The 24,450-nt window shown below is 43.9% G+C and overlaps 1 protein-coding gene across 11 annotated transcripts in view; it reads right to left on the bottom strand.

Moving 5' to 3' along the window:
- The window catches only part of LOC137426492 (MAP/microtubule affinity-regulating kinase 3), a 171,778-nt gene that overhangs the window by 69,095 nt on the left and 78,233 nt on the right, over nt 1-24,450 (bottom strand). For 10 of the 11 annotated variants that reach the window (XM_068115071.2, XM_068115075.2, XM_068115077.2 and 7 more), the window contains 4 exons: nt 15,332-15,402; nt 4,746-4,802; nt 1,076-1,312; nt 667-786 (listed from right to left, as the gene is read on the bottom strand). In XM_068115071.2, the coding sequence (XP_067971172.2) occupies nt 667-786; nt 1,076-1,312; nt 4,746-4,802; nt 15,332-15,402 (485 nt within the window). The remainder of the gene's footprint in view (nt 1-666; nt 787-1,075; nt 1,313-4,745; nt 4,803-15,331; nt 15,403-24,450) is intronic. The other variant, XM_068115078.2, reaches the window with a different exon arrangement.

The following is a 24,450-nucleotide window of genomic DNA, read 5'->3' as shown; positions in this document are numbered from 1 at the left end:
GATACAAGCTGTAAACTACTCAGCTTAGTGATGGTATGCACTCTACCAAGTGGCATTCTGGTTTCTTCTGCATGTTCGGAGTTTTTTTTTTCCAATAAAAAGCAAAAGTTGCTGAGCATCAGTCCGGTGGTCGACACTACATTAAATTTACTTTAAAGAAGATTGATGTGATTGATGAGTGCCACAAATGGCTGGAAATGAGGGCTAATTCCATAGCTATGTTTTTCCACTGGCCAACCAAACCAGTTACTTGGGACCTTTACTGCTCACTCGGTGTAATTACTGCCTTTGGGCCAGTACACCAGCTCTTGGATTGAACCCTGCTGTACTATTTTTGTTAAAAACTCATCTATGCATGGCCAAAATATAATTGGTAGTTAGCCACCACAATCCTCCACAACACAGCTTCCCAACCTCTCTGGAATACCAGATCGTATGGCAATCTGCTGCACTGATCATGTAAAAAAAATAAAATTAACCCAGCCTTACTGCCACCAAATAAGAGAGGCCATGATACAACGTAGCTAAACACAAAACTTCGATCACCGTTAATACATTTCAGCAGCACTGCACGTTTGACCCAATGTGACCCACATTGAAAGTGTCACTAGCAGTGATTTTGATGGGTGCAGGATAGGTATGAATACCCGAATAAAAGAAGCACACCTCCAAACTGCCGCGTTTGTGTGGTTGTAAAGCTAGGAAGCGTCGGAGAAGCGCTTCACACTCTGTAGACATGTAGAATGGTATACGGTACTTGCCTCGAAGCACACGGTCCCGAAGCTCCTAAATAATGCACAACATACAATGTCACAGTCAAAAACAATATGGTAATACTCGATTCCAAGATTGTGGGGCTATTCTTTCTCGATAACATAAAAAACTGTAACCACATTAGGCAAGCATAACCATGTCAATGAAGGGTTCTGTTTTCTCAGATCAAAAGAAATATCCCTATTCTAGTCTGGAGAAAGTAGTTCAATAACAAGCAACAACACGTTGATATCTACATGCACCTTGACAACTCCAAATGAGCATCCAACCCTTAAAGAAAAGTGCAAAGATGGATTCCCACCTTGAGGTTCTGCCCATCAAATGGCAGTGAGCCACTGACCAGTGTGTAAAGTATGACACCTAAGCTCCAAACATCCACCTCAGGCCCGTCATACTTCTTTCCTTGAAACAGTTCTGGTGCAGCATATGGTGGGCTACCGCAGAACGTATCCAGCTTTCCACCTGGTGTGAACTCGTTACTGAAGCCAAAGTCAGCTAGTTTAATGTTCATGTCACTGTCCAGAAGAAGGTTTTCCGCCTAGAGTGCAGAAGGAAAGGGCAATGATTGGTTATGAAGGTCATACGTATCACGTTTAATTGGTAAATAAGCCTAGTTTTGATTTGTAGCTGTATTGTACAATAAAAAAATAGGCCATAGGACAATAATTTGTTGGGGAACAGGAGGCCGCCAAGCATATTATAATAGTACGAGACAGAGGACAATGTAAGATGGTAGTGGGCGAGTCCATTGAAGAACCGGACTGGAGGCTTTCAAGAATCGAGGTAGGGGCATTTGTAATTTTCAGATCATAAAAACTGCATGAGGAAAACAATCATTGTTACACTTTTTGTTCAACAACAGGTCCAACTTGCTTGCAATATATTTCTTATTGAATAAGAAATTCAAAAGTTTATATAGCTGCTGTTTCTCCAACATGAAGATTAGACACCAGTTATTATTTTTACAATCTCGGTGTAGATAAAGGGCCCATTAGTTAAGGATTTATTTTCAATTCTGGAAAAGGGTACACATTAAAAAAAAAACAAAAAAAAAAACAGCTTATGGATTAATATTTACATTTGGGAACTTTCCATGACTATCCATGTTTAAGGTTAGGGAAAAGTGCTGGCAGGGTGGCCAAGAGGTACCCACACTCACCTCTACGCTGTCAAGCCTAGATTAGAATCCCGACACAGCTAAAAACTAACATCCCGGAGTTTCCCAGGCATGGTGATTCAATGTGTGTATGTGTGTGTAGTCCCTTGGATGGACGTTAAATTGGGCGTCCCATCTGCCTGCATTAGTTGCTGGATGTTAAAGATCCAACGGTGTTTTTCGTGAAGAGTAGGCGAGCTAGCGTTGGCATCATGAACAAATTGCTGCCCTAACTACTGCTGGGAAGGCAACGGCAAACCACCCAGCATAACCCTTTGCCAAGAAAATGCTTCTGCAGCACCGGCACTCTAACAAAGTATGGTACATCAGAATCAGTTCGGAAAAACACACTTTTCATCCATAACGAGACTTAACCACCCTCCATCAAATCCACTTTCTGTTAGTCGTACCATTGTCCCCGACTTGCCCATCACATTAACGTGATGCACGATTTCGCACTCGGTAATCAGCTCGTCAGGATGTGATTGGGATTTCATTTGCTTTGTTAGCATTTCCAAAGCGAGTGAAAATTCGCATTTTAATAATGCGGGCAATCAACTTGACGCATTTGGAACATTTCGAAACATCACTTCTGTCCTCCAGTCACCTAAGCGCTTCCCTCCTCTCCCAACCACATCAATCAAATGTAAAGTCTATGCCATCTCAAATGCTTCACCAAATACACATTTATTACTTGCAAAATCGAAGATTTTTCAAGTATACAGGTTGTTTCAAAAAGATGGACCCGATTTGAAATCGCTATATCTCTGCAACCACGAACCGCCCATAAATGAACCTCTTACCACTTGAAAGGGCGGGGCATAGAGTTTCAAATGACCACCGATAGATGGCTCTCCCAGCGCACCAACGGCCTCTAGCCTCAGTCGTTCGCAAGATGGCGACCCCACAGCACAAGGCGTTTTGCGTTCTGCATTTCAGCAAGACTGAATCCGTAATTGTGGTGCAGCGTGCGTTTCAACGGCGTTTTGGCATTGATCCGCCAATGCCAAAGAGCATTCGTCGTTGGTACAGACAATTTGAGGAAACAGGCTGTTTATGTAAGGGGAAGAGCCCAGGGCGACCACGCACTTCAGAGGAAAACGTGAGAAGAATTCAAGAGAGTTTTCTGCGTAGCCTGCGCAAGTCCACTCGTCGTGCCAGTCGAGAACTTGTGATCCCTCATACGACTGTCTGGCATGTGTTAAGGCGACGTTTAATCCTGAGGCCATACCGGATGCAACTGGTACAGGCTCTTCGTACAGGTGACAGAGGAAAGCGTGTAGAATTTAGTGATGTGATGTTACAGAACATGGAAGACGACAGCTTCTTACCGCGTTTGATTTTTAGTGATGAAGCAACGTTTCATCTAAGTGGTAAAGTTAACCATCACAATGTGCGCATATGGGGACTAGAGAATCCACACGAAACTGTAGAGCATGAGCGTGATTCCCCGAAAGTGAACGTGTTTTGGGCCGTTTCTCAAATAAAGGTTTATGTGCCTTTCTTTTTCGAGGGAAAAACAGTTACGGGGCAAACCTATCTCGAAATGCTGCAGAACTGGCTCTTTCCACAACTTAATGAAGATTCCGATGACTTCATTTTTCAGCAAGACGGAGCACCGCCACATTGGCACCTGCAGGTTCGACGTTTTCTAAATGACACACTGCCTCAACGTTGGATAGGTCGCACGGGACCCCAAGACTTGGCGCTACACTCTTGGCCCCCAAGATCCCCAGACATTACACCCTGCGACTTTTTCTTGTGGGGATACGTCAAAGACCGTGTTTTTGTGCCACCATTAGCGACTAATCTGGATGACCTCAAAAACAGAATCACGGCTCCGGTAACTTCAGTGAAAGAAGACACTCTGAGAGACGTTTGGGACGAATTCAACTATCGTCTCGATGTTGTCCTTGCAGCAGGTGGAGGGCACATAGAGCATTTATAAAATGGTTAGTAAAACTTGATAACTCATTAAACCGTTTGTAACTTTTTGTGTAATTGTAACATGTTGCCATCGTGAAATATACTGCTTTGAAATTGGGTCCATCTTTTTGAAACACCCTGTACTATTGGTCGGTTGCGTTTGTGGTTATGTCTGTCTGTCTGTTTGTCTGTCTGTTTGTTTGTTTGTCACTGGCCTACAGGTCACAATTCTAAACCGATCATCACGAAACTTCACCAAGTTGTATAGGTCGTCCCAATTGAGAAGCCTATTGATTTTGAAGTCAAAGGTCAAAGGTCAACTCAAGGGCAAACTTCTAAAATCATCATTTTTCATCTGAAAAATCGTCACTTTTCATCCTGTTGACCTGAACTTTGATCAATATCGCAAATTTTAATCTTGATGAAATGGACAATTTGCTGAATCAATGGAAAACTTTGGGGTGGGGGGCGGATTTTGCAAGTATCGTGCTCCGCATGACGTCTTCTTGTTTAAACATTAGGGTAAAGGTCAAAGCTGAATAAGGAGAAATCTTGATCTCACTTTCAACTATTTCATTGCAATATATGCATTCTTCAGGCAGATCAGTTTTGCACTGATACACAACGTAATGACACAAAGACGTTACACAAGAAAAAACGTGCTAACAGCAATGAAGACATCACATTTTAATATCCTTTTATCAATACGAATTACTGTAAAAGACCATGCAGGTATATGTTGACGCTCAAGTGGAGAAAATAGATACAGGAAATGGCACAACACCAAGGCATTTAACACCAAGCAGCGCCTCAGTGGCCTTAAAGTTCTTGCCAAGTCATGAGAACATACCACGAGCAGATCATTGCCAGGATAAAGCTGCTCGCTCACCTTGAGATCTCTGTGGACGATGCGCTTCTGGTGGCAATATTGCACGGCAGAGACAATCTGTGCGCACACACAATCACACATGGATAAATAGCTCAATACCTGTGGGACAAGTAGTCATGTAAATCCCGAATCAGCTTGGAAAACGCAAAACCTCGACATAGATTGCTTCTTGCAGTGGATATTTCTGTTGCAAAACCATGCAAGCAAAATAATTTGCAGTTTGGTCACAATCCTCCCACCGCCCTTCTTCCCCAAAAAATTGGTGTTTGAAGATCTATTTGTAGCCATGTAATTGGATGTGGCTCCTCAACTGCATTGCATGAAGATGGAATGCAAAGGCTAAATTGGATTTGGAATACACCCTTTAAAGAAGGACAACACAGGAAGTGTGTTCCCTTTCGATGTTTTTGTCCTTCACGAAGAAACATTTCAATCGCTGGATTGTCAAAGCAGAAAGGAAAGATATAGACACAATTCATATTGTTACGTCAAGGTAAGCGTATTCTTTAGTAACCTTTCAAGGAAATAGGATTCGACAAAAAAAAAAATCAGCTTCATGCTGTCCAGACAGGAAGTCATAACCTGGAGTCTGCAATCTATCAGAAATGGTAAGCCAGTTGTCTCTTTTGCCTGCACTGTGCTTAGAAATATTAGCGAATCCATTATAAGGGTCATTGTGCTATTCATCCTGTTGTATTATATTTTCCATTCATTCATTCATTCATTCATTCAAGACCTCTCAACAATGAGTGGCATGAAAAGCAAATTAGGTGATTAAACATACATGGATTTTGATTAATTAATTTCCTTAGTTTGGTAATCTATTTCCATTTCAGAAGCGACACATCATCGATGAAAAGTTCAATCTATAACAAAGGCAATTGCAACCTGTTCAGGTGCAAACATGCGATGATATCTTGCTTCTAACCACAAGGAAATGCTTTGTGATGCCTAACAATGGTAAGTCATCAACAATCTTATAAAATCTTCATGATTCTTTCCTTCCTTTCACTCCCTACCTCTCAAAAGAAAATAACATAATTTGGAAAACTTGAAACAAAACAGTTTCTCCACCACCCAAAACTACCAAAACTCAAGTATGGTGACAAGTCCATAACTTCTTCTTCTTTCGTGTGGCGTGTGAGTTGTTGGTCTACGACATGAAGTTAGCGCTTTTCAGCCAGCCCCAGACCCTTGGGGATAGGCGTTGCAGTTCTTGTCATCCTCCCTCTAGTCTAGGGCCTAGGTGATGTATGGGGCAGTCTTGCACAATATGATCCACAGTCTGGGGGAGGCCACACTCAAAGTTGGGTGAGTTAGCAAGATCCCAGCAGAACATGTGATGGAATCTGCCAACATCTGTTGGGAGCTGGTTAAGGTGGCACCATTCCTTCCAAGGCAGATGACAACCAGGTGGCTTGGTGTAAAAGGGGAGATGTTGGAGGTGGCTGCTAGGTTGAGGGGCTAGAGATTGTTTAATCTGCTGCGTGTGATTGTTCAGGCCATCATCTGCTGTGTTATAGGTTAGAGCTACTCTAATAAAGGGGGTGCAACTATTCAATATTTGGGGGTGGGGGGGAGGGGAGAGGGGTACGGGGTGGGGAGAGTGGAGGAAGGTTGATCTTCGCTTAGCTTGTTGTGCAGGGTGTGGTTGGGGTTCTAAGATGCATTGAGGGCTGCTTGTTTAGTAATAGCTGCTCGTCTGACATGATGGGGATGGGTGCATGGAAAGACTGGGAGGTGATGGGTGTGAGAAGGGCGAAGGCAGCCACTGATGACCGTTAAGGAAGAGTTGGGGTGCATATCTACCATCTTAATGTGTTGGCTCCATCTCCATGTGGACACGCAGTATTCTGCAGGGGCGTGCACCAGGGAGGTGCGTACAGCAGTGAAATCAGCTCCTGAGTCGTGGCCAGCTCATCTGCAGACAAGGTTATCTATAGCAGCTGTTTTACCTGCTACTTTACTTTCTCTGCATGCTACCTGAAGGTTAGGGACTGGTCCATTTGCACACCAAGGTAATTAGGACCATGCATGAAGGGAGGCCAGGTGTTAATTAGCTTGGCTTCTAGCTGCCTATCTCTGTTACTGTTCTTTAGGTGAAAAACAGAGCAGACTGACTTCTGGACGTTGAGACTTCAGTGCCATTGGTAGGAGATGGAGAGTAACTGTTCATAGAAACAATGTCTTGACTGAGAGTGGCCTTGAGTAAGACTGAGCCTAAGGAACTCCTATCTTGACGCTGCGGATTCTGCTGTTTTGTCCGTTAAGGTTGACTCCAAAGCAGTGGTTGGAGATCAAGACTTGGATAACTTGGACTAGGTGGCAGCCCTATAGCATAATGTGCAGCTTCAGCAACAAACCATGGTGCCAGACTATCATATGCTGAATACAAGTCAAAGAAGACACAGGCCTACATTTCTGGTTTGATTCAAATGCAGTCTCAATGTCAGTTGCAGCTAGAACCTGAGATTCAGTGCTACGATTCTTCCTGAAGCATGCTTGTTCTGATGGTAGTGCTACCTCAACAAGTAGTTATATCCTATTAAGGATGAGCTGCACAAGGACCTTGAATGGGACAGATAGCAGTGATATCGGCCTGTAACTCTTTGGGAGGTATCTTGGCTTAATGGATTTTAGGGTGGCCACAACATTGGCCCTCTTCCAGTGCTTTGGAGTCCTAAGTGAGAAGAGGCAGTAGAACATGAAGCACTTAAGCCAGTGGAGTAGAAGAGTGCTGGCATTCTTCAACTGCTCTGCATGAATGTTATCAGGTCCAAGTGCTTTCCCACATTTCTAGCTTTCCGGGGAAGACGAATTCCTCTGTACTAAAGTCCACAGTCAGCAGATGGTGCTGTCCAGAAGTCATCAGTTCAGCATTTACCTTGTGGGATAATGCTCTCTCTGTGATGGCACAGTTGTGATTGTTGATGAGGATTCCTGCTCAAGAGTAAGGAGATACTGGGTATGCTTGCTTTTTCACTGATCTGCATGTCAGGTGGTCCATGTCGACCAATTCCAAATCTTTTCACAATTATCTAAGCTGCTGAAAAGCAAAGCAGGCTATATGACCTGATACAACTTGTGTTAAAGGGGAATCCAAAGATCAGGTTCCCATTTACAATTGCATTTCACTCCCACCAAACAAAGGTCAGTATCTTACTATAATTCACCAAATGTCTGTCCATCTGTTCCCAGGTACCGCAAAAACGGCTGAACCAATCGCAACATAATTTTGGGTGGGTAATCCTGGGACCCCCTGGAGTAAAATAGGCTATATTGTTTTCCCAATTTTTCCAAACACGATGGAATAATATTTACCGAAATGAACAGTGATGTGGCTTTTATTGAAATTCTACAAATACTGTTTAGATTTTGATGATTTGCGTGTGATATGATTTAACGGATATTTATATAAATAATTTAAAATGAAAAAAAGCCTTCAATTTCTGATATTTTGCCTTTTCATTTGGGCCTCCAAATTGAAGCCCCGCCCATAGGGAGGGTACCGTTGCTAGTCATAGTAATAAAGAAATGATAATAAAGAAAAAAAACAAAAGAAATTATAAATAATTAATTGACATGTGTGAAAATTACATGCCCAGACCAGGAATCGAGTCTAGGTCCGTATCAGCACTTGCCATCCGAGCTATCTGGGCGACCCCATCTATCTGAGTTATTTGGGCGACGCAGGATCACCATGGTATCCCCCAAGCATTGCAGAAGATGTTTGTTAAGTTTACACTCGATCTGTCCAGTTGTTCTAGAGGAGTTTCTTTTTAAATGTTTGGTGTTCAAAAATCATAGCTGCCAAACCATGTGACCTATGATGTCATGGCTGTTTGTTCGTCATGGATAGTTAGGCGATCATGCCAGTAAAGTTTTGCCTCGATCTGTTCAGCCATTTGGGGGTGGGGTTAGGTTTCAAGGTTTTAATGTTCAATCCTATATGGCTACATTCTCCTCTTACATTGTTGCATAGAACATGCTAAAGAAATTTCAAACTGATCGGATAAAGCGTTGTACTTTTCAAATGATGGCATCATAATGAAGGCACCGATGACATCATATTTAACAACACATATTCCCTTTGCGAAGTTCTTTACAAAGAGCCATGTTTAAATTTTTTCCATTAAGCGGTTTCGGAGATCGAGGTACAAAGATCTGTGTTTTCCAAGATGGCGCCCATACCACGTGACCTATGATGTTAAAATTATCAGCAAAAATTCTAGAGACGCAGACTATGGCGAAAATTTTGTGTCAATCGGACTTGTGTCGTTGAAAGTGTCGTTGTGTCAAACACGTTGAAAAGATCAACGGTTGTCGAGAAAATGAATTTAAAAGGGAATAAACATGCAAAAGTGCGGCGGAAGAAAAAACAAAAAAAACAAATAAGAAGAAGAAGAAGAAGAAGAAGAGGAGGCTGAAGAGGAAGCAGAAGAAGAAAAATACATAAAATGTCATAACCCCCATACTTTCAGTAATTTTTCTGTATGGAGTTAAAGGCAGTCGGTCAGCCATCTTTGGTTGGTCTACAAAACAAAATCTTCTGCATATACATATTCTCATGTATTGTCATTGTGCCAGGTTTGAACAAAATCGGTCCATACATGTTGAGAAATGGTTGGGGACACGTTTAAGTAACAAAATGGCCGCCAGTCGGACATATTGGGTGCTTTGGGTCTTCGAAGTCCTCTGATTCTTTGTGGCATTTAAAGGTCTTCGGAGTATTTTGGGGGTCTTGGGGGTCTTAAAGGTTCTCTTAAGGTCTAAAGGGCCTCAGCAGTCTTAAAGACGAAAGGTACATTCTGATAGAACTTAATCAATAGACGTACGTAATTAATAGACAGGATGCCACAGAGTTCAAACAGTACATAATTAATAGATATACTGAAAATCACATGGCTGCAGAAGATGACATTGTGGAGTTTCTTCTTCAAACAATAAAAAAAATTCTGGCTGCGTGACCTTGCGACTGATCATGTTGAAATTTAAACCAAGTATTCAGCTTGAAGACTACTTCATAATTTTGAAGTTTCATGTTGATGGAAACAATTATTGAAAGATTTTTTTTCAATCCAAAATGGCTGCCAAACCATGTAACCAATGACTTATTCGGCAACACAATGGTATCCCCAAGGCATGGGGAACATCTGTGTGAAGTTTCCACTTGATCTGTCTCCCCATTCTGGTGAAGTTGTTTTTAAAGGTTTATTCTTCAAAAAAAATCACCCGGTGTGTACCCCGGTTTAGAATAGGTACACCGTATCTCTGCGTGTCGTAAGAGGCAACTAAAAGGGTTGGCGTCAGGAAGGGCATCCAGCCATAAAAACATTGCCTCACAAAGAGAACCATGACAATTACAACTACATATGGGCAGGGTACAGCCAGAAGTACCCCGTGGGGGACCCCACTCCCTCTCGTCAAAACTCAAGGTGGGGAACCCGATCGAAGCAAGGGTGGAAATCACTCCATTTATGACGACGAAACGTCTGATGCCCGACGTGGATATCGGTTTCTGAGGTTTGGGACAGGGAATGTAGGGACAATGACAGGGAGATCAGGAGAAGTGGTGGAAGTATTGGTCAGAAGAAGAGTGGACATATGCTGTGTGCAGGAGACGAGATGGAAGGGAAGTGGTGTGAGAATGGTGAAGGGTAGGCAGGGACAGAAATACAAGTTTGTGTGGCAAGGGTGCCCAGAAGGCATGAATGGTGTTGGCATCCTGTTTTCTGAGGAGTTTGTAGACAGTGTGGTGAGTGTGACTAGAGTGAGTGAAAGGTTGATGATGGTGAAAATGATGATTGGAAAGCTCTTGGTGAACGTCATCTCGGGATATGCTCCGCAGGTTGGTCGGAGCAATGAAGAGAAGGACAAGTTCTGGTGTGCAATAGAGAAGCTGATGGAAAACGTGAAAGATAAGGAAGTTGTTGTGGTAGGAGGAGACCTAAATGGACATGTGGGAAGGAGTATGGACGGTTTTGAGGGAGTTCATGGGGGTTACGGATATGGTGTGAGAAATGGAGAAGGTGAAAGGATTTTGGAGTTTGCTGATGGAGCTGATTTGTTGATTTGTAATACTCAGTTCCAGAAAGAGGATAATAAGCTTGTTACATACAAGTCAGGTGGGTCGACGACAACCGTTGACTACCTGCTGGTGCGTAGGCGAGATAGGGGGCACCTCCGGGACACAAAGGTGATCCCGGGGGAGGAGGCTGTTTCACAGCACCACTTGGTTGTCTGCGACATAAGGGTGAAAGGTGCGAGGAGAGCTCAGCGCGTGAACTACCAACCGAGAATGAAGGTGTGGAGGTTGAAAGAGGTGACAGTGAGGGAGGCATTAAAAGAGAGGCTGCGTATGGTGGAGGAGGATGTGGTTGAGCTTGAAAGTGGTTGGATGTCAATGAAAGATAGTCTGTTGGGAGCCGTGGGTGAGGTATGTGGATGGACAAAAGGACCACCAAGGCACTCAGAAACATGGTGGTGGGATGATGAAGTTGGAAAGATTGACGAGAAGAAGAAGAAGTTCAAGGAGTGGCAGAAGGCGAAGGGTATGGGGGCAGAAAAGGCAGAGCATGAAAGTTATAAGGCAGCCAAGAAGGCTGCAAAGAAAGAGGTAGCAAAGGCGCAGGAGGCATGAAGGAAAATGTTCGGAGAACGCTTGGATTTGGAAGAGGGTCAGGGAGTGGTATTCAGGATTGCAAAGCAGATAGCGAAAGAGAGGTGTGATGTGATGGGGATGAGTTGCTTGAAGGATGAAGTGGGACAAATCATTGTGGACCCAGATGGAATTAAAGGAAGATGGAAGAGATATATGGAAATACTGTTGAATGCAGAGAATGAATGGGATGGCAACATAGAGAGTAACCCAGTTTTAGGACCGGCAGAGAAGATAACCGAGAAGGAAGTTGAGGAAGCGATAAAAGCAATGAAGAGTAGAAAAGCGGGAGGGCCGACAGGAGTTGTGGGAGATATGTTGAAGGCAGCGGGAAATTGGGGTGTGAAGCGAATGACAGAGATCTGCAATCTGGTGGTGAAAGAAGGCCGCATTCCAGTGGATCGGGAACTGAGTACCCTAGTCCCACTATACAAGGGGAAAGGTGACCCTCTGGACTGTGGCTCGTATCAAGCGATAAAGTTATTGGAGCATGGAATGAAAGTATTGGAAAGGGTGTTGGAGAGGAGGATAAGGAAGAAAGTGAAGATTGACGAAATGCAGTTTGGATTTATGCCAGGAAGAGGAACGACAGACGCACTTTTTATTGTGAGGCAGTTGCAGGAGAAGTACATGGAGAAGAGGAAGAAGTTGTTTGTTGGGTTTGTTGATCTGGAGAAAGCATTTGATAGGGTTCCACGTGAAGTAGCGACATGGGAATTGAGGAAGTTAGGAGTGGAGGAATGGTTGATCAGAGTAGTGATGGCAATGTACAAAAGAGGACGCACAGTGGTAAGGACGAAGGACGGGAACAGTGGTGAGTTTGAGGTGAAGGTGGGAGTGCATCAGGGGTCGGTACTAAGTCCACTACTATTTGTAGCTGTGATGGAGGTGCTGGCTCGGAACGTAAAGGAGGGTTTACCGTGGGAGTTGTTGTATGCAGATGATCTGGTGATGATTGCAGAAAGCATGGATGGACTGAAGGAGAAGATGAACAAGTAGAAGGAATGTATGGAGACAAAAGGTCTGAAGGTGAATATCGGAAAAACCGAAGGTGATGGTAAGTGGTAAAGCATGCGGTGAGGTGGAAAGAACTGGGAAGTGGCCGTGTGCTGTGTGCGGGAAGGGTGTCAGAGTGAATTCCATTCAATGTACAATGTGCGCTGAGTGGGTTCATCAAAAATGTAGTGGTTTGAGAGGGTCATTAACCAGTGTGGCAGCTACATTCAAGTGTAAGGTGTGCACAGAGGGAGCTGCAGATGGAGGAAATGTTGAGTTGGATCTTGGAGACGGCGTGAAGCTGGAAGGTGTGAAAATTTTTTGTTACCGAGGAGACATGCTGAATGGAGAAGGTGGATCAGACTCGGCAACGGTTGCAAGAGTGAGATGTGCATGGAAGAAGTTTCGGGAACTGAGTGGCGTGCTGACGAGGAGGGGAGTGTCGTTGAAGCTGAAGGGAAAGGTGTATGCTGCATGTGTGAGAAGTGTTATGATTTATGGGAGCGAGACATGGGTAATGAACGTAGAGCAGCAACGAAGGCTGGAAAGGGTGGAAATGCGAATGGTTCGGTGGATGTGTGGAGTATCGTTGAGAGAGGAAGGCAAATGATGAATTGCAAAAGATGATGGGAATAGAGCCTGTGATGGATGCTGTGAAGAGAAACAGTTTGAGATGGTTTGTTCATGTGTTGAAGAAGGATGAAAGTGACTGGTTGAGAAGAGTGATGGAAATGAATGTCGAAGGAAGTAGAGGACGGGGAAGACCGAGAAAGACTTGGCTAAAGATGGTCGAAGAAGAAATGCGGGCAAGGGGGTTAAACAAGGGGAGATGCAGAAAATAGGGCAAAATGGAGAAGATTGTCATGGGGACCGCAAGGTTAAACCCCGGCTCTTGCAGGGAAATTGGCCTTAAAATGCCTGTTGTGTTTGTTGTATTCTTCAAAAAATCATAGCTGCCAAACCCTGTGACCTATGACAAAATGGCAAGGGATATATTTGTTCCTCATGGATAGCCAATCATGCCTGTAACATTTTGCCTTGATCTGTTCAGCTTTTTCAGAGAATAAAGGTTTTAAAGTTTTTTATGTTCAATCCAACATGGCTGACAGACTACGTGACTGATGACCGTCAATTTAATTCTCCCATACAATTTTTGAGTAGATGACAAGAAATTTCATACTGATCGGATCAAGCTTTCTACTTGTCGAATTATGATGTCATAATGGAGGCTCCTACGACATCATCATCAACATATGTTATTCCCCATGGGGAGTACTTTAGCATCAGCCATATTTCTATTTTGTCCATGGAGCGGTTTTGCGAACAGGAGATATAAAGGGACAAAGACTTTTGGTTTTTCCAAGATGGCGCCCATACCACATGACGTCATAATTATCATGAAAGAATTCTACAAGAGGATGCGCTCCTACGGAAATTGTTTTTTGTGTCAATTGGAGCAACGAATGCAGATTAAATGAGTTTTAAAGGGAATAATGATTGGATCCCTAATAAACAGAAGAAAATCAATAGATATCCCATTCTGGAAGGATTGGATCCCTAAAATCACTTTTATCTATTTTTTGGCGCGATTGCATTATGATGCATGAGACGCTCAGGCTCGTGGTGCGAGATAACCATCATAGCTCAGCTTAAAATCTGCGATTGGTTGACATATGAAAACCCGTGACAACTAAATTGGTACATAGAGGTTGCCTGCGATAGGTCAAAAGCATGTTTTTATTTTATTTTTATGTTTTCAAAAAAGATCGAGGCTCATGTAAGAGCTAACATTAATCACAAAAAGACAAACTGACACATAAAACATAAGATAAAGGGAGCGGGAGACAAGATGGGGAGAGAGAGGAAAGCACACAAGTCCAACATTTGAGAGCAGGGACATCGGGAGATCTGTGGGAGGGAGAGGGCTTGGGGGGAGGAGGCACGGGAAGGGGGAGGTGGGGGTGGGAGAGGTATGAAACACATGGACTGCTCGGATTTCTAGGAAAGAAGTCGGAATTTCCAAAAAAATGATCTGGGGTGAATTAACGGGGGTAGAAAAGATCAAGGTTTTGGATGGGGGAAGATAAGAGATGGTGGTGAACAGCTGTTTCAAAGACCTGGAGGGAGGAGTGGGATTGAAGGCAGTGGGGGAGTTTGTCCCAGAGGCGGGAGAAAAGGGGAATGAAAGAGTGAAGGTGAGCAGAGAGCCTAGATTTTGGCAGTTTAACCATAAGAGGGTTGCAGGCAGATCTTGTGCGACCTAATGGAATATTGGGGGGACAGAGCACAGAGAGGGCTGGGGGAGCAAGGCCGGAGAGGAGTCGGTAGAAGACAGAAAGACCACCAAGCTGCCTGCGGTGAGTGAGTGAAAGGCCCTCTGAGTTAACTTCATCGCAGGAGATTCCAATGATTCTGAAAGGTTTGGCCTCAAAAGCGTGAAGCCGAGCTAGGTGTGAGGAAGGAGCACCAGCCCAGAGAGGAGAACCCATGCTGGAGCAGAGAATAATAAATGTTATTCAAACCCATGATATTTAAGGGTTTATTGCATGTCCATATGTGTGGCAGCCTAACTACGAGTCTTAGATACTGCTTAAAAAGGCATACCGACATTGAATGGTTACTTAAATGCATGGAACTCAGTTTGGCCCTTGATGTGGGACAATTTTGTCCTGTTTTACTGTCAGGAGCATTGCTCAAGAAAAACTAAATCAGGGCTCCCCTTATGGTGTTTAAATGCATCACATCAACAACTCTGGCCATTACATGACATGAAACAAAATTTAATATTGCTGCAAGGACTTTCTCTTTCCAGAAATTCAGAGACTTTCCAGAAATTCCACATTATGGAATTTCCTGCCACACTTTGGAAAATGCTATGCCGTTTAGGAGGAGAACAAACACACACACACACACACGGGCACACCTGACTGACCTGGCGAAACTTAGACCTGGCTTCTTTCTCTTTCATTCTGCCATGGGTCACTAAGTAGTCAAACACTTCTCCTGCAAGCAAACATACACCATGCTCAATTTAGTGAAATCAGGTTACACAACAGCCAAACATAAATGAGATTTCTCTTAAGCATTACCTTTCCAGTTGCAAATGCAAACTAACATTATTCCAATTGATAACTAGAGATTTCATGGAACACCTTACCCCATGCAGTCTTGAGATAAATATAATAACAATAATAATAATAATAAAAAGAAAAAGCAATCAGAGATTGTAGAACCTCAACAGGACGTGTTTTTAATGTTTTTTAAAAAGGCTTTTGTGTTGAAACAAATATGGCAGCCGAATCACGTGACCGAGTCTTTTTTTTTTTCTCCACCAATTTAACCATCGGTGACGCTCAAGAAATTTCATCTTGATCGGATGAAGTTTTGTACTTGTCAAATTATGACGTCATAATGTTCACCTAATAAATTATTCACTTATGACATCATCATTAACATATGGTATTTGATCTGGGGTGAACTAACATATGGTTGTGTAGTTTGTTTGTAGATCGTTTTGTATTTTGGTCAGTCTTTTGGGATTGTCATTGGTAACATGTAACCCAGTGCTACCTGCCGCATGGTCAGGTTGTCGGCGATGAAACCAACAACCCCTCACTGGCTTTGCTAGTGGGGAGGGTGACTGACACCCTGCCAGGACCAAAAACATCACCTGGCAAAGGGTGGATGAGCTCCCATAGGGAGCCAACGGCCATCCAGAATGGAGATGGCGTCTCCTAAAAAAACACATATCCTGTTTGGACTGGTTCAAGTCATACCAAAGACGATTAAAATGGTACCTGCTGCTTCCTTGCTTGAAAAGGATAAAGCATGGACAATCCCCATTGGAGGAAATACCTCTTGAGGAAAAGCCCCGCTGAGTGCGGTGAGAAAAGCGGCGCCATTGTTATGACGTTGCTGATACCCAGAGTATCTCGGGAAGTGATGGCACTTCCCCCAAGCTCATTGGCTATGTTAAGTGTTTGTCTCGTCAGTATATCCTTGTGTGTGTGTGTGTGTGTGTGTGTGTGTGTGTGTGTGTGTGTGTGTGTGTGTGTGTGTGTGTGTGTGTGTGTGTGTCAGCTCCATTACGAGCCATAGCCCAAGTACTTAAGAAAAATAAAGAACTCTTCGGGAAAAAAAATTACATAAGTTTACTGCCGTTGGTGCAGCCTCTTTTACACCACCTTATTTAACACGTTACGTTAGTTCTTCGTGTTTGTTGTTCATGTCCTTAATGATGTCTTTAAAATCAGTGTTTCCTGTTTGAAATGATTTTCAATTTTGTTGGAATCTGTCAGGCAAGCTGACAGAGTAAAAAAAAAAAGAAAAAAGATCTCACTCCTCTCTGCGTATGTACGATCGAGATGAATTCAGAGACAAAATGCTGCTAAACTAAAATTTAAATCAAGTTGTTCCTTGATCATAAACTGACATTTGTAGACAGAAAGACTTAGAGATAGAAGTGAACCAAATCGTTTAACCACGTTTTTTGCTTCACGTGTGCGGTGTAATAATAGTCTGAACGAGACAGTACTATCAAAATAATAATAATAATAATAACTACATTGCACTTGAGGGATGTGCTGACTCGTGGCATTACATTTCTCTTCCAGCAAGTTATGGCTGTTTTGTGATTTGATGTACAAGAACAAAACTTTTGGAAGTGAACAAACAATGCAGACATGTTGCAGTATGGAGAGATAGTAAATATATTTCATTATGTTTATGTTTGTTTGTAATGTAGCATTGGAATTTGTTGTTTGGGTATCAATATTTCATTTTACTATGAATGGCCTCTGACTTCAAGATCAAATACTGCTTGGCCAATTGCACTCAAATTTTGCAAAAGCGTTTGAGGTACCCATGGACGCAAAATTGATTTCCCTCAATTGATATATATATATATATTTATATATATATATATATACAGTGCATTCAGAAAGTATTCAGACCACTTAACTTTTTTCACATTTTGTTATGTTGCAGCCTTGTGCTGAAATCGTTTAAATTCATTTTTTCCCTCATCAATCTACACTCAATACCCCATAATGACAAAGAGAAAACAGGATTTGAGAAAGTTTTGCAAATTTATTAAATAGAAAAAACTGAAATATCACATTGACACAAGTATTCAGACCCTTTGCTATTACACTTGAATTTTAGCTCAGGTGCCTCCCATTTCTCTTGATCATCTTTGAGATGTTTATACACCTTGATTGGAGTCCAGCTGTGGTAAATTCAATTGATTGGACATGATTTGGTGAGGCACACACCTGTCGATATAAGGTCTCACAGCTGACAATGCATATCAGAGCAAAAACCAAGCCATGAGGTCGAAGGAACTGCCTGCAGAGCCCATAGACAGGATTGTGTCGAGGCACAGATCTGGGGAAGCCTACAAAAAAAAATTCTGCTGCATTGAAGGTTTCCAAGAGCACAGTGGCCTCCATAATTATTAAATGGAAGAAGTTTGGAACAACCAGGACTCTTCCTAGAGCTTTCCGCCCGGCCAAACTGAGCAATCGGGGGAGAAGGGCCTTGGTAAGAGAGGTGACCAAGAACCCGATGGTCACTGGCTGAGCTCCAGAGATCCTGTGTGGAGATGGGAGAAACTTCCAGAAGGACAACCATCACTGCAACACTCCACCGATCTGGGCTTTATGGCAGAGTGGCCAGACGGAAGCCTCTCCTCAGTGAAAGACACTTGAAAGCCCGCTTGGAGTTTGCAAAAAAGAACCTAAAGGACTCTCAGACTGTGAGAAACAAAATTCTGTGGTCTGATGAAACCAAGATTGAACTGTTTGTCCTCAATTCTAAGCATCATGTCTGGAGGAAACCAGGCACCACTCATCACCTGCCCAATACCATTCCAACAGTGACGCATGGTGGGGGCAGCATCATGCTGTGGGGGTGTTTTTCAGCAGCAGGGACTGGGGGGACTGGTTCTGGGTGGAGGGAACCAGGAACGGAGCAAAGTACAGAGATATCCTTAATGAAAACCTGAAACAGAGCACTCAGGACCTCAGATTGGGCTGAAGGTTCACCTTCCAACAGGACAATCACCCTAAGCACACAGCCAAGACGACACAGGAGTGGCTTAGGGACAACTCTGTGAAGGTCATTGAGTGGCCCAGCCAGAGCCCTGACTTGAACCCAATTCGAACATCTCTGGAGAGACCGGAAAATGGCTGTCCACCGACGGTCCCCATCCAACCTGACAGAGCTTGAGAGGATCTGAGAGGATCTGCAGAGAAGAATGGCAGAAAATCCCCAAATCCAGGTGTGCAAAGCTCATCGCGTCATACCCAAGAAGACTCGAGGCTGTAATCGCTGCCAAAGGTGCTTCAATTAAGTACTGAGTTAAGGGTCTGAATACTTATGTGAATGTGATATTTCAGTTTTTTATTTTTTAATAAATTTGCAAAACATTCTAAAATCCTGTTTTCTCTTTGTCATTATGGGGTATTGAGTGTAGATTGATGAGGGAAAAAATGAATTTAAACGATTTCAGCATAAGGCTGCAACATAACAAAATGTGAAAAAAGTGAAGGGGTCTGAATACTTTGAGTGCAGTGTGTGTGTGTGTGTGTGTGTGTGTGTGTGTGTGTGTGTGTGTGTGTGTGTGTGTGTGTGTGTGTGTGTGTGTATATATATATACACACACACACATAGATATATATATATATATATATATATATATATATATATATATATATATATATATAATATATATATCTCGAAAGTTTTTCACCATTTAAGCCTTAAGGTAAGGTTCTCATCACTCTTTCAACAAACCCTTATTATGAAAATATGAATAAGACGAATCAATAATTGGGTCAAAATGTCAAAGTCCTGTTTTAGCTGTTCAATGCTGTTCAATGTCAAAGTCCAGGACAAAGTCCTGTTTTAGCTGTTCCACGATCCTCACGCACGCTCGAAGTTAAGTAATTATCACATTTGTATTTTTGTCGAAACTATATTTATCTTACGTGTGTACCTTTTGTGTGTTGCTCGGAAAATTATCGGTGTTAATCTTTCAGACATGTAAAAAATAGTTGAGTATTTCGTGCCACGCGGCCGAGTTGTTGAAGCTTCCGACCTTGAGGCCTGGTTCTCTCCGGGCATCCAAAGCGGTTATTTTTTCATTCGTGTGTTTGTCAAATTTCAACTCGTTATTTTATCGTCCATGCGTTATTGTTTGTTTATAGTTAGTTTTGGTTTGAATTTCCTGTAACTCGTAATTAATTAATCGTGTTCTGCTCCGCGTGTGTGGCCTTGTACCCCCATCGGTGTTTGTTTACTTAAGACCCCTACATCGTGTTTTGCTTGGCTCTTAGTTTTTTCCCTTCTACCCCGAACATAATACTCTTTGTCTAACGTTTTAAATACGTTTATTTAAAATACCCCCACCCCCAAAAAAAATTAAAAATAATAATAACCAAAAACATTTATTTTCCTTTCTCCACGTGTGCTTTGTCTCATCCTGTACTTTCTGTCCAGGTGTGCTGTTCGCCCCGCCCCCATTATCTCCTTGCCATCCACCTTTTGCCCTGTCCATGTGACTCGTGGTGGTCCCTCTCGGCTCTCCCCCCGTTGGAACTTTGTGCATATAAGATTGTCTACGGTTCTGTTTTAATATTATTTGAATATGTATAAACTTTCCCCTTCAGTGTTTTATTCAGTGGTATATTACAACACGCTGTTTTTCTTCCTATTTAAAAGGCTTTTTTCAAATTCCTCTCCATCTCATTCCACGTCAAAAAAAAGAAATTCAATCTCTTATACGTCTCCCTCACTACATGGTCTAAATTCACATTCATTCCATCCCTCCTCCATCATTCTGAATCGGATTGCTAACTTGAAAATCACAACAAACCCAATTTGTTATCAATGTTCGTCTTTCATTAATCATCCACTTTCTAAACTCCCCTCTTGCCCCTCCCCTCCAAATCCCCCCCCCCCCTTGCACCTACACTCCTAAACTCCCCCCTTGCCCCTCCACTCCTGAACTCTCTCCTTGCCCTTCCCCTCCTAAACTCCCCCCTTGCCCCTCCCCTCCAAATACCCCCCTTGCCCCTACACTCCTAATCTCCCCCCTTGCCCCTCCACTCCTAAACTCCCCCCTTGCCCCTCCCCTCCTAAACTCCCCCCCTCACTCCTCCCCTTCAAAACTCCCCCCCCCAACCCCTCCCATTCAAATCTCCCCCCATACCATTCCTCTCCAATTCTCCCTCCTCCCCCCTCCCCCTCCTCCTCCTCCTCCTCCTCCTCCCCCTCCTCAAAGCTGCCTCCTCCCCACTTCGTCTCCCTTCTATCTCATACCTCCACCCCCCCCCCCAACCTTCTACTTTCCTCTGCCCCCCCCCTCAAACAACCCCTCACTGCGCCTCATCCCTTCACCATCAAACCTTTCATCCTCCTCATCCATCCCTTTCTTGGAACTCTTCTGTAATCTCTGACACACTATCAACTGCTCTTCCTACCTCCCCCTCTCATCCTTCATCTTACCCTACTCCTCCCCTCCCCTGTCCTGTACCCGATGCTCCCCCTCTCTCTTCATTAACGGTATGGACCTCAAACATCCGGGGCCTTCGCTCAAACCTGACTGATCTCTCCATACAGGTTGCTTCTGACAATCCAGACTTGATGTGCTTAACAGAAACTTTCCTCCTTCAAGATGTCTCTGATTCCTTAATATCTCTTCCTGGTTACTCCCTCCTCCGGTATGATAGACCTGAGCCTCGTCCTGGTGGTGGGGTGGCTATCTTTATCAAAAACTCTCTTCCTCACTCTCCTTGCACTGCCCTCTCTCCTCCTCACCCCCAGGAGTCCCTCTGGCTATGGCTTCCTCTCCGCTCACACCTTTTGTTTATATGTGTTCTGTACCGTCCTCCAAACAGTGATGACTCCATTTACATTTCACTGTCTGACAACATGGACCAACGTCTATCCACTCATCCCAACTCTCTCTTCCTCATATGTGGTGACTTCAACTGTCATCATGCCAGCTGGTTGGGTGTGGGTTCCTCACTCACCAGTCATGGCACCTCAGCAAAGGACTTCTGTGACTCAATGGGATTGACACAATCTGTCAATTTCCCGACCCGGATCTCAGCCAATGGAGTATCTTCTCTTCTAGACTTGGTTATGACAAACTTCCCTGCTAATGTCTGCTGCTCTTCTTCTGCTCCAATCGGTTCTTCTGATCATGTGCTTGTCAAAGTGGACATCTCTCTGGCCATTCTCAGAGAGCCTCCTCAGCGTCGACGAGTCTGGCATTTCACTCAGGCCGACTGGGACGGTCTTCAAGCAGCCATCAATCGTCTGGACTGGTCTCCCATCTCTAATGCCTCTGACATCAATTCTTCCTGGGAATTCTTCCAAAGCAAACTGCTCTCTCTCATGCACAGATTTATCCCATCTCGTCTTGAGTTGTCTTACCCTTCCTCCCGTCCATGGTACACTGAATCTTGTGGTGAGGCAGTTGCCCTGAAACAACTTGCCTTTGCCTCTGGAAGGCAAATCCAACTGAAGGCAATCTCAGTTCCTTCCACCAAGCTCGGAACAAGTGTGTGTCTACCCTGAGGAGTGCCAGGAAGCACTATCTCTCCACACTCAAGAATGAACTCTCAAACATGTCTCCTTCCTCCAAATCCTGGTGGCGTCTGGTCAAATCAGTTTCTGGTGTTTGTTCCCCCTCCATCCCCTCCCTTACCTCAAATGGCCACACAGTTGACATCGCACGTGACAAAGCCGAATGCCTCAACTCTGTGTTTGCCTCAAAATCTTTAGTCCCAAACCCATCTCCCTCTGTTCCCACCTTTCCCAGTCGAACCCAACTGCTCCTGGACTCTGTGTCCTTCTCTCCTGACAAGGTGGAGGAGTTTTTGTCTAACCTCGACTCTGATTCTGCAACTGGACCAGACGGCATCAGCCCACCGGTCCTAAAATCCTGCTCTGCCGCTCTATCTCACCCTCTCTCTGTTCTTTTCACCCTCTCTTTTGCTCAAGGTCATCTGCCAGCATCCTGGAAATCAGCAAACATTACCGCTTTGCACAAAAAGGTGCAAAAACAGATCCTTGCAACTACAGACCAATCAGCCTGCTCCCAATTATCAGCAAAGTCATGGAATCCATCATTGCTTCGGATATGAAATCTTTCCTCTTCTCCAATGTCTTGATCTCCGATCATCAATTTGGTTTCAGACCAGGTCACTCTACTCTGGACATGCTGCTTCTGCTTTCTCAACAATGGATGGAGATCCTCAATGCCAAACAGGAAATCAGAGCTGTCTCCCTTGACATATCACGTGCCTTCGATACGGTCTGGCACCCAGCTCTGCTCACCAAACTCTCCTCCCTATGGTATCCATGGAAATCTCCATGCATGGCTTGCGGAATTCCTCTCTGGTCATAGTCAATGTGTGGCCCTGAATGGATTTCTCTCATCTCCCCTTCCTGTTCAGGCTGGAGTTCCCCAAGGCAATGTTCTGGGCCCTGTGCTTTTTCTGGTCTTTATCAATGATCTCTCCGACTCTCTGGAAAATCCTCTCTATCTCTTTGCTGATGACTCCACTCTCTGCCGCTCCATTCCTCTTCCCTCAGATCGGCAGTATGGAGCCTCCTCACTCTCTGAAGACTTGGACAAAATCACAGACTGGTCAAACAAGTGGAACATGTCTTTCAATCCTGACAAATCTCACACTCTTACTATGTCTCTCCGAAAAGATCGACTGGACAACCCTCCCATCTACTTTCTCAACAATCCTCTCCAAGAAGTTCTGTCGCTCAAGCTTTTGGGTCTCACTATCTGCCATGATCTTTCTTGGGAAAACCACATTTCCAAGCTGGCCTCCAAAGCCAGTCGCCGACTGGGCATCCTCCGTCGTGCGAAGTCCTTCCTCGGCACACCTGAGCTCCTCACCACATACAAAGCTTTCATCCGCAGCTCAATGGAATACTGTTCTCCCCTATGGGCCGGTGCTCCTGCCTCACACCTAGCTCGGCTTCACGCTGTTGAAACTAAAGCTTTCAGTTGGAATCTCCCGCGATGAAGCTAACTCTGAGGGCCTTTCACTCACTCACCGCAGGCAGGTAGGTGGTCTTTCTGTCTTATACCGACTCCTCTCCGGCCTTGCTCCCCCAGCTCTCTCTGTGCTCTGTCCCCCAAATATTCCGACAGGTCGCACAAGATCTGCCAGCAACTCTCTGATGGTTAAACTGCCGAAATCTCGGCTCTCTGCTCACCTTCACTCTTTCATTCCTCTTTTCTCCCGCCTCTGGAACAAAGTCCCACACTCCCTTCAATCCCACTCCTCCCTCCAGGTCTTTAAAACAGCTGTTCACCACCATCTCTTATCTTCCCCCATTCAAAACCTTGATCTTTTCTACCCCCGCGAATTCACCCCAGATCCACCTTGCTTGAAATTCCAACTTCTTTCCTGGAAGTCCTGGCAGTGTCCATATGTTTTATACCTCTCCCACCGCCCCCCCCCCTTCCCATGCCCACCCCAAAGCCCTCTCCCTCCCACAGATCTCTCGATGTCTCCATGTCTCTCGGTCCCTGCTCTCAAATGTTGTGTTTGTGTCCTTCCCCCTCTCCCCCCATCTTGTCTACCGCTCCCGATGTTATATGTTTTATGTGTCGGTTTGTCTTTCTGTGTGATTAATGTTCGCCCTTTCACGAGCCTCGATCTTGTATACAACAACAACAACAACACCAACAACAACAACAAAAAAGTCACAGAGTATAAATAGGCTTTATCAAACCATACACTGCTGTGCAGCATGAGAAGCCTGGGATTTTATTTATTTGTTTTTATTTCATTAAATCACTTCTGTAAATCACTTCATTTTTACCACTTGAGTTTCAGTGTGTCTGTGCAGGCCATAACATCTTTACCATTTGTGCTTTTATCTTCAATTTTTCAACAAACCCAATAAATTTCTTTCGTGACTGTACATCATTTCAAAATGTAAATTGTTTCTTAAAAAAACATTTAAACACAAACTAAGTGAATATCCTTAAATCACACATGTGCTTAAAAAATT

The sequence above is a fragment of the Myxine glutinosa genome, chromosome 5 (assembly GCF_964187855.1).
Source record: "Myxine glutinosa chromosome 5, kmMyxGlut1.1, whole genome shotgun sequence".
Lineage (NCBI taxonomy): Eukaryota > Metazoa > Chordata > Myxini > Myxiniformes > Myxinidae > Myxine > Myxine glutinosa.
This window is presented reverse-complemented; position numbering and strand designations above follow the sequence as displayed.